The 10,655-nt window shown below is 39.7% G+C and overlaps 1 protein-coding gene across 2 annotated transcripts in view; it reads left to right on the top strand.

Annotated features, from left to right (window-relative positions):
* Positions 1-10,131, top strand: part of LOC115216171 — a 29,910-nt gene extending 19,779 nt beyond the window's left edge. Inside the window, exons 6-9 of one of the 2 annotated variants that reach the window (XM_029785373.2) lie at positions 1,315-2,149; positions 5,020-5,134; positions 6,792-6,946; positions 9,902-10,131. In XM_029785373.2, the coding sequence (XP_029641233.1) occupies positions 1,315-2,149; positions 5,020-5,134; positions 6,792-6,946; positions 9,902-10,007 (1,211 nt within the window). In that variant the 3' untranslated portion in view covers positions 10,008-10,131. The remainder of the gene's footprint in view (positions 1-1,314; positions 2,150-5,019; positions 5,135-6,791; positions 6,947-9,901) is intronic. The other variant, XM_036504670.1, reaches the window with a different exon arrangement.
* Positions 10,132-10,655: the final 524 nt, after the last annotated feature.

Genomic DNA, 10,655 nt, shown 5'->3' with positions numbered 1-10,655 from the left:
ATTTCGGCTGATATACCCTCCAACCTTCATCAGGTGTCTTGGGGAAATTTCGAACCTGGGTTCTCATTCCTAAGGCACTTTTCGATGTTGTTGTTGTTGTTATTATTATTATTATTATTATTATTATTATTATTATCATTATCATTATTATTATTATTCAGGTCACTGCCTGGAATCGAACTTGGAATCTTGGGGTTAGTAGCCCACACTCTTAACCCAAGATTCCGAGTTCGATTCCAGGCAGTGACCTGAATAATAATAATAATGATAATGATAATAATGATAATAATAATAATAATAATAATAATAATAATAATAATAATAATAATAATGATGATAATTATAATAACATCGTAAAATACCTTAGGAATGAGAACCCAGGTTCGAAATTTCCCCAAGACACCTGATGAAGGTTGGAGGGTATATCAACAGAAATGTTCTGGTAACAACAAACAAGATGAGGACAAATATCCATCAATTGTAAATAATGTACATAATTCCTCATCTCTTAAATATAGAACTGTATTATAGTCATGCTATTTAGCTCTCTTTAGTTTAGGGCCACAGGCCCAATTAGATCTCCACGGGAGCTAGCTCAAAAGTCCACACAAAGTGCGGCTTTTAAGCTAGTATAAAATAATATAGTATAAAATATAGTATAAATTAATAACAGAATTACATGGGAATGGTTAATGCCTGTGATATTTTGGTCTGCTGAAGTGCTACTGTACCATTCAATGATAATAGGGAGCTTCACCAGCATGACAGGTTCTCTGAGTTGAGTCTCTAAAAGAATTATTGTTGTTGTTGTTGTTGGTAGTGGTGGTCCCAGTTTAATCCTTTGCAGACCAAGACCAAAGTCATAGGTCATAGGTCTTGCTGTAACTCTAAACAGGCCTATAAACAAAGGTTCTGCCACCATGATCACCTGTAATTCTTGATAATAAGATTTCACAACCCAATGTGTCGTTCCCTGATGTGATCTGCTGTCAAGGCTTTCCAACTTGATAAGTTGGTATCAGTGGCCTGCATGTCACATTTAAAGACAGTCTTGCAGAATAAGAATGATATCCAAACAAGCCTGGATGCAAGTGGCTGACTCTCAGTAAAAGATGTCTTGGGGTTTCAGCCATCTTCTATTTGGAAGTGGTTGCACCACATCTCAGTGTGTAATCTAGTTGACATTGGTAATGGATGTATGTGAGCTAGAATTGAAATTCCTTAATAACCATACATCTTCAACGCTTTCACATTCCCACCAAATGCAAATAGTATATAGAATGCTAACTTTATCATTGACATTTTGTATTTCAGATCGCAAAGTACATCTGGGAAAACATTACAATACAACAATGTACAGGCAACAGCAGAGTACATTAAATACGAAAAGAAATATCAGACGTAGCACTTCACGCCATCGTCGAAATGCTTATGATAAAAGTAATGCTGCTAAGATAAAAACTCTTATGAAAAAAATGGGTGTTATAAATAACATAAACTGTCATAAACAACCTCCATCAAGCTTGTCATTGTCTGGGTCAGTAATATATGGAGCTGAAAAACAGTTTGAATCTCAGGCCAGAACAGCTCTACGTCTGGCGCATTTTCTGAGCAGTTTTTTACAAAACAATGAGTATAATGTACATTTTGGAATACTGGATGGAGGACAACAACTTCAAGAAGATCACATATTTGCTGAGGTTTTAGCTAACGTGATGTCAGACCACAAAATACTTTCTTCTGCTGTACTTTTTGACAGCTACCAGTTTATTGGAGCTGATGGAACAGAAAAGGCCCTCTTTGGACCTTGGGCTTATAGAAACGATCAAGGTTTTTGGGCAATAGATGCTGCAGGATTGAAAGAGAGTTATTTGAATACACCAGGGTTCAAAACAGCAAAAGAACGTTTTAGATCAAATATAAGTGAATTGAAAGAATTCCATATTAAAGCATTTGTGCGATCTAATATCAATGGAACATATCAAAGCCACTTCAAATACAGTGATTTGGTTTACAAAGCACCTACTTTTAAGTCTGGTCGATGGAGTGGACCAACTTATCGTTGTGATGGAAGAATTGACAAATGGGTCATCACTTATAGTGTTCCATTTTTTAGTCGGAATATATATCTCTCCTCTGTAAAGTTTACGTAAGTTAACAGTTTATTTATTATTTTTTCAGATTTATAAATTCTTATTTCCAGGTCCTTTTTCTTTGTTCTTGTACAATTTCATGAATAGGGAAGGGCAACATTTGTGACCCTTTATTTTGTGCTTGAGGAAACTCATCAAGCCAAGTGAAATCATAGTTGTGTCTATTGCCTGTGTCACATAAATGGTACCCATGAAATCGTAATCATGGCCGTTGCTGGTAGCATGATCTTTCGAATGTTGGGCCTCATGGAGGCAATGACAATTAACTGAAGCCTTTGGTAAGGCAGTGCTGAGAAGACTTGTCAAACCAAGTGAAATTCTAGTCATAGTTATGGCTGTTACCAGTGCCATGTAAATGGTACTCGTGAAAGCATAGTTATGGCTATTGCTGGTGTCATGTAAATAGCACCCTGCTGGCACCTATGAAATTGTAGTTGTGGCTGTTGCCAGCATCATGTAAATAGTACCAATGCTGGCAGCATGTAAAAAGCAATCATTATACTCTTAGAGTGGCTGGCATTAAGAAGGGCATCCAGCAGTAGAAACCATACCAAATCAGACTGGAACCTGGTGCAGCTCTCAGGCTCACCAGTTCCAGTCAAATCGTCTAACCCATGCCAGCATGGAAAGTGGACGTTAAATGATGATGATGATATGATGATGACCTCTGGTGGAAGTTTTCCTCAAACCAGAAATCTTGTCCAAATGCTTGCCACAAAGTAAACTCTTCTAATAGTACACTGCATGTGAGGTGGTGGTTTTAAGCTGAGCAAAAGATTAAGTCTACCAACCAAGAACTCAGAACATAGAGATCCACCAGAACTATTACCACAAGGCATTTTGTCAATATTCTATTTTACTAATCCACATCCATGGCAAGGCACTTTTATGTGATCGACACCAGAAGGTTGACAGGCAAAGATAAGCTTGGCAGGATTTGAACTCTGAATATAGTGAACAGGAACAAATACCACAAAGTATTTTGTCCTAGCTCAAAGAACTTTGCCATTTCCCTACTTGCCTCTATAATCCTGATATTCTGAATAACAAAAATGTTTAGAGTTATTTGATACGTTTTAACAATTCTTACTGTGAAAAGTGTATAACATTCTAGTACGACTGTTTTACTGGGTTCCTAACAAGAGCTATAACTCTACTTGCCTCAGTCTGTGTGACTGTCAGCAGGTTACTTTCATACTACAGAGCTAAGTAATCAGCAACAGAAAGAGTTTCAAGATGTAAAAATAACAATAAGGAAATGTTGGAGAAAAGAAGGGGAACTTAGCAGAGAGTAAAAGATGGAACCATTGTAACAAAATTGATTGGGAATAGGTTTGACCTGAATGAGATGTAGTTTGGCTTTGTGGTAGGAAGAGGTACCACTGATGCCATATTCATAGTGAAGTAAGTACAGGAAAAGTACAGGTGTGCTTAGCAAGGAATGAATCCCTTTACTTAGCATTTGTTAACCTGGAAATGCTTTTGACAGGGGCCTTCACTCTGATCTGATCTGATGATCCCTGACAAGGAAGGTACTATATAAGCCATCAACCCATAAAAAGAGGTACAGTTGGCAATGTATAATGGGGTGCTGAAAAGTTCCTGGCTTTAAGAGTATTCCAAAAGGTCTGGTTGTAGGCCCAACCTTCCGAATTCTTTTACAGGGATTAGAAAAACTGGAGGACCATTGCAATAAAAGTATGTGAATCTGAGAGTGGAATATGTAGAATAAAATTATAATTAACTGATCCTCCTTATTTTCTTGCACCCCAAACCAGGAACTTTTCAGCACCTCCTTGTAAGAGGCAGCAATGAGTACAATGAATTTAGCATCTAGATTGGGACACAAAACTCTACTTGTGAAGACCTGTTGAGGCAAGTGAGGATCAGAATCGAAATCGATCAATGGAAATTGCAGCTGAGAACCATCCGAATATGGTCGCTGCCAGCGCTGCCCAGACTGGCCTCGTGCCGGTGGCACGTAAAAAGCACCATCCATTCGTGGCCGTTGTCAGCCTCGCCTGGCCCTGTGCTGGTGGCACTTAAAAAGCACCATCCGTCCGTGGCCATTTGCCAGCTCCGTCTGGCACCTGTGCGGGTGGCACGTAAAAAGCACCCACTATACTCACGGAGTGGTTGGCATTAGGAAGGGCATCCAGCCGTAGAAACACTGCCAGATCAGACTGGGCCTGATGCAGCCTTCTGGCTTCACAGACCCCAGTTGAACCGTCCAACCCATGCTAGCATGGAAAGCGGACGCTAAATGATGATGATGATGATGATGATATATATATATATAAGAGATAATGGTGTCATTGAGACCCAAAGGTGTCAAGTAATGCTGAATAAGTGCTATAAACAGACCATATTTAAGTTCCAGATTCGGTAATATTGCAAATAAATGGTTCAACATTGGTTCTATGTCAACGTGTGTATATAAGAATTTTTCGCGTAAGACCTTACTATCTATAAATGCTCTAATATCTATACAGCCTTGGTTTTTTATCTTATTACACAAAAAATTCTTATATATATATATATATAGAGAGAGAGAGAGAAAGAGAGTGATTGTTCATTTAATGAAGGTTTAGTGAAGTTTCTCTTTTTAGATATGGAGCATTGTCAAGTGTTTTTTGTAGACTACAAATAAGAAAGAGAAAAACTGTAGAAAGAGAAAGATTAAAACAGTCTAATGTGATACTATCCACATTTTGGGGTCCCTATGTTATATAGTAGAAAGTGCCACAGATACTCTATCATAAAGTACTCTATTAAACTCAGAGAGTTAATCCGCTTGGTATAATTTTATGTTATTTACAGCTTTATGTGCTGGTCAGATCTTATTTAATTTTTCCTTTATTTCTAGAGGTATTGTTTTGATTGACATAGACCTGAAGTTCTTAGATATTAATCAGTGCCACCAACCATTCTACATTGCTAATGCTTTTAAAAACACTGCTTTATGTCCACCATCTACAAAGGTAAAGCTTCTAAATATAATTTGTATATTTTACAGTTTTGTAGATTTGAATGTTTTATGGTAAAAATAAGAAAAAAATGTTTTTTTTTAAAATCTATTACAACACTTAATTCACTTTAGTTTTATAACTCCTGTTCATTTCTAGTAATTCAAGGCCCTAAACTATGTCCACGTGAGTGTGTGTGCATGTATGTGTGGTGACAGCAAAGTGAAGGTGCCTAGATTAGTGGTTATGGTATTTGGCTCACAATCATAAGGTCACAAGTTCGATTCCTGGCAACACACTGTGTCCTTGATCAAGACACTTTTTTCCACGTTACTCCAGTTCACTCAGCTGGCAAAAATGAGTTGTACCTGAATTTGAAAGGGCCAGCCTTGTCACATTCTGTGTCATGCTGAATCTCCCTGAGAACTATGTTGAGGATACATGTGTCTGTGGAGTGCTCAGCCACTTGCATGCTAATTTCATGAACAGGCTGTTCCATTGATCGGATCAACTGGAACCCTTGTCATTGTAAGTGACGAAGTGCCAGGTGAGAGAATATGGCCTAGGATGTTGCACTCACAATCAGAAGGTCATAGTTTCAATTCTTGGACCAGGTGGTACATTGTGTTCTTTAACAAAACACATCATCTTGCCCTGCTCTGTGATCACGCCAACAAATATTGAGTGGAACACCATACACCTGCCCAGGTAACATCAATTTCTTGGAGGGAGTGAACTAATGAACAACACTTACATTTGATCACTATAAACGAATCATTTGTACAGGTTGTTCAGCAAGAAACTGCAGAACTGTCTTTCTTGAACTATGAGAGTCTGCTATTATATATATTTCTTTATTGCTGACAGGGGGCTAAACATAGAGGGGACAAACAAGGACAGACAAACAGATTAAGTCAATTACATCGACCCCAGTGCGTAACTGGTACTTATTTAATCGACCCCGAAAGGATGAAAGGTAAAGTTGATCTTGGCAGAATGTGAACTCAGAATGTAACGGCAGACAAAATACCGCTAAGCATTTCGCCCGGCGTGCTAACATTTCTGCCAGCTCACCACCATCTGTTATTATATATCTGACTGGATATTATATATCTGTTTCTTTATTACCCACAAGGGGCTAAACATAGAGGGGACAAACAAGGACAGACAAACGGATTAAGTCGATTACATCGACCCCAGTGCGTAACTGGTACTTAATTTATCGATCCCAGTGCGTAACTGGTACTTAATTTATCGACCCCGAAAGGATGAAAGGCAAAGTCGACCTTGGCAAAATTTGAACTCAGAACGTAATGGCAGACGAAATATGGCTACGCATTTCGCCCGGCGTGCTAACGGTTCTGCCAGCTCGCCGCCTTGGATATTATATTATATATCACCACCATCTGCCATTATATATCTGACTGGATTCTCATGGCCTTGATCATAGGTTTGTGCAATCAGGGATGATCGAGGACAAAAGAATGACAGCAAAATATTCTGTACTCACCCTTCCACACACACACATACACACACAGACACACACACACACAGACACACACACACACATACACACGCGCATGCACACACTGTTTGTATGTTATGTCTGATGGCAAGCACCAACTTTTGGCTCTCGTTAGAAGAAAACTTTTTACAATTCTTTTCTTTACAGTGTTCCCCACTGACAGGTTTTGGTTTTGGTCTGGGTAATTATGCCTGTAAGTGTAAACAAGGTTATGAATATCCTTTTGAAGATGCACAAACTTGGTTTGAAGGGGTCAGTCTGGAGCTGGAATGGTCAAAGAAAATGCAAGGTGAACCCAACAGGTAAGTTGTAAATTAAATAAATACTTGGCATTTATGTTGATGATTCTAACGAGTTAGTTGTGAATCAATGTATGCAAACTGTTGGTTGCACAGACATTGATAAGTCCTGCTATTGTTGTAGTTATTATTGTTATTGTTGTTATGGCTGCAAACTGACTGAATTGTTAGCACACCAGGCGAAATGCTTAGCGGTATTCTGTTTACCGCTATGTTCTGAGTTCAAATTCCGCCGAGGTCGACTTTGCCTTTCATCCTTCCGGGGTCGATTAAATATGTACCAGTTATGCACTGGGGTCGATATAATCGACTTAATCCGTTTGTCCTCTCTGTGTTTAGCCCCTTGTGGGTTGTAATGAAATAGGTATTTCGTCTGTTGCTATCTTCCAAGTTCAAATTCCACTGAGATCAACTTTGCCTTTCATCCTTTCGGGATCGATAAATTAAGTACCAGTTGAGTACTGGGGGTTGATGTAGTCAACTAGGCCCTCCCCCAAAATTTCAGGCCTTGTGTTTACAGTAGAAAGGATTATTGTTGCTGCTGCTGTTGCTGTTTTTGTTGTTGTTGTTGTTGTTGTTGTTGTTGTGATGGTGGTGGTGGCGGTGGTGGTGGTGACGGCGGCGGCGGCAGTGGTGGTGGTTGTTTACCCTTTGGTCAGATTGAGCAGACTTGCCATCAAAGATGTATACATACTTTACACTGGATGCATACTTTAAGGGTCCGACAGACACCTTTTCTGCATACTAAGCAAGGCCAATTTCCCGAGGGCACTAGAATTTTGCATTCTTCTTTATTAACCAGGGTTTGTGTATCTTCTAGGTTTACTTTCACAGTTCTCATAGTTTTAAACTCTACTTGCATGTTCGGATCTTGGAACTTTCCCTTTGCCTGAATTCTTTGACTGATTTGGTACACAGGGGTTCCCAAGAACAGTCTATAGCCTGGATAATTAAAATAAACACAAGTGGGGATGAGAACTGAACCTGATATCGGTTACAGTAAATAAACAATATTATGATGTCACAGCACCAACCGATTGTGGCTGTTGCCATGCTCCCCTGGCACCTGTGCCGGTGGCATGTAAAAAGCACCCACTACACTCATGGAGTGGTTGACATTAGGAAGGGCATCCAGCTGTAGAAACACTGCCAGATCAAACTAGAGCCTGGTGCAGCCTCCTGGCTTCCCAAACCCCGGGTTGAACCGTCCAACCCATGCTAGCATGGAAAACGGACGTTAAACGATGATAATGATGATGATGATGATGATGATGAGATTGGTTAACTTTTGGGTTACTAACAAAAATTATATTGATTTAAGTTTTTATACAGCAAGACATTTGTTTCTCTTCATCTACCATATTCTTGCTCGTCAACATCTGACATAAGCCTTTTCCCTTTATACCACATCCTTCTGCCCAATCATGAGGTCATGTTTTGCAAGCTGCTAGGTGACCTCATTAGTGGCAGTAGCAAAAAAACAATTAACACTCTGTACCCTCTCTAAAGTGGTTGGAGCTAGGAAGGGCTTAGAAACCATAGAAACAATACCAAATCAAACATTGGAGCTTGATGCAGTCCCCTGACCTATCAAACCCTGTCAAACCATCCAGCCCATGCCAGCATGGAATCATCATCATCATCGTCGTCGCTTAACGTCTGCTTTCCATGCTAGCATAGGTTGAACGATTTGACTGAGGACTGGCGAACCAGATGGTTGCACCAGGCTCCAATCTGATCTGGCAGAGTTTCTACAGCTGGATGCCCTTCCTTAATCCCAACCACTCTGAGAGTGTAGTGGGTGCTTTTACATGCCACTGGCACGAGGGCCAGTCAGGCGGTACTGGCAACAGCCACACTCAAGTGCTGCTTTTTATGTGCCACCAGCACAGGAGCCAGTCCAGAGGCACTGGCAACGACCTTGCTCAAATGTTTTTCATGTGCCACCAGCACAGGTACTAGTAAGGTGATGCAGGTAACGATCACGCTCGACTGGTATTTTTAATGTGCCATGGATGCACGAATATGGATGCTAATTGATATGATGATGACTCGTTTGGAGATGCAAATTAAATGCATGTAAACTGCTCTTTTAATACTGTGTTGAGTCAAAAGTTTTGCAATATCTTGGTAACTTATTTCTTTCATTCATCAAGCCACAACACAAGCAGCCTAGCATTTAAAGTTCTGATTCATGGTTCACTTCCTGCAATCACAACACTTCATCAACAAAGAGAGAGTGGAAGCTTCAGTGAAGGAGTTCTTCACCTCAAAGAACAAGAACTGGTATGAACATAGAATTAAAGAACTGATAGAAAGGCGACTTCAGATGGTGCAACATGGTGGCCTCTACTTTGAATGCTAGTATAATGGAAGGCAAGGTTTACGATATCAGGAGAATATTGCCTTCTCCCATTATATCTTGTTCTTTGTGTAGTTCAGGTTCCGACAAATGTGATTTACAACTGGTTTATTTACAAGTTTCACAGAACAGGTGAAGTGCGTTACTCTCAGCAACCATTTCGAGCTGTGTGTGTGGTGTTGTATCTCCATTAGTGCAGGCACATTGCCTCTGGAGGTACAACATGCAGACAAGCACAGCCAGTGAAGTGTGCTTAGCAAGCGCCACTGCGTAGAAGCAGAGAGAGAGAAAATCAATCTGTTTCTGTTTTGCCCTTATATACAGTTTGCCATCGCAAGCCTCGTTGTGATCTCGCACATGGCAAATGGATGCAGGTGAGGTCTCGCTCCAGTCTCAGAGATGGCAATGGCTGCTGTGAGATCTCATCCAATATGGTGCTGACTGCTTGTGCCGCTACACTAGACTGCTTTTGATGAAACTTGATGAATAAAGCAAATACGATACCAGCATATTGTTTAAAACTTTTGACACAACACAATATTCCATAAAACTTCAGAAGTGACATAACTATTTCAAAAATACTCTTTTTATTTCAGGTTACATCTTTTACATTGCCGGGTGGCAACTGGACCAAATGTGAAAATGTCTCTTCTACTTCTTATCTTAATGATAACAACTAATTGGATAGCTTTTGTATTTTAATAACAGTCAGTGTAAAGGCTGACTTTAAAAGTTGCTCTTTCAGCCATTTTGTATTTTGTCTAATTTGTTTTTTATAGCCTGACGGTATGTACAAACAATAAACTGTTGAAATAATCCATTCAGTATTGCTTCTACATTGTTCATTTCTATTAATCTCAAAAGAGATAAAGGCAGAGAGCTGGCAGAATGGTTAGCACACCAGACAAAATGCTTGTCAACATTTCATCCATCTTTATATTCTTAGTTCAAATTCTGCCAAGGTTGACTTTGCCTTTCATCCTTTCAGGGGCACTGGGGTTGGTGTAAATGACTTACTCCTTCCCAAAAATTGCTGGCTTTGTGCCAAAATTTGAAACCAATCTCTAAAGAGTCGGTCGCTTTGTTCATAAATTAATGTCATTTAAAGATGCTGCCAACAGAATGATGATCTAAATAAGTTAAGTGAAAGATTTCAAAGTAATCTTACAAATTATAATTATTACACTGTCTGTAATGGAGGTGCGCGGCTTAATGGTTAGGGTGTCAGCATCATGATTGTAAGGTTGTGGTTTCGATTCCTGGACTGGGTGACGCGTTGTGTTCTTGAGCAAAACACTTCATTTCACGTTGCTCCAGTCCACTCAGCTGGCAAAAATGAGTAACGCTGCG

This window comes from Octopus sinensis, linkage group LG1, assembly GCF_006345805.1.
Source record: "Octopus sinensis linkage group LG1, ASM634580v1, whole genome shotgun sequence".
NCBI classification, from domain to species: domain Eukaryota; kingdom Metazoa; phylum Mollusca; class Cephalopoda; order Octopoda; family Octopodidae; genus Octopus; species Octopus sinensis.
Note: the sequence above shows the minus strand (reverse complement) of the source record. Positions and strands in the feature narration are given on the sequence as shown.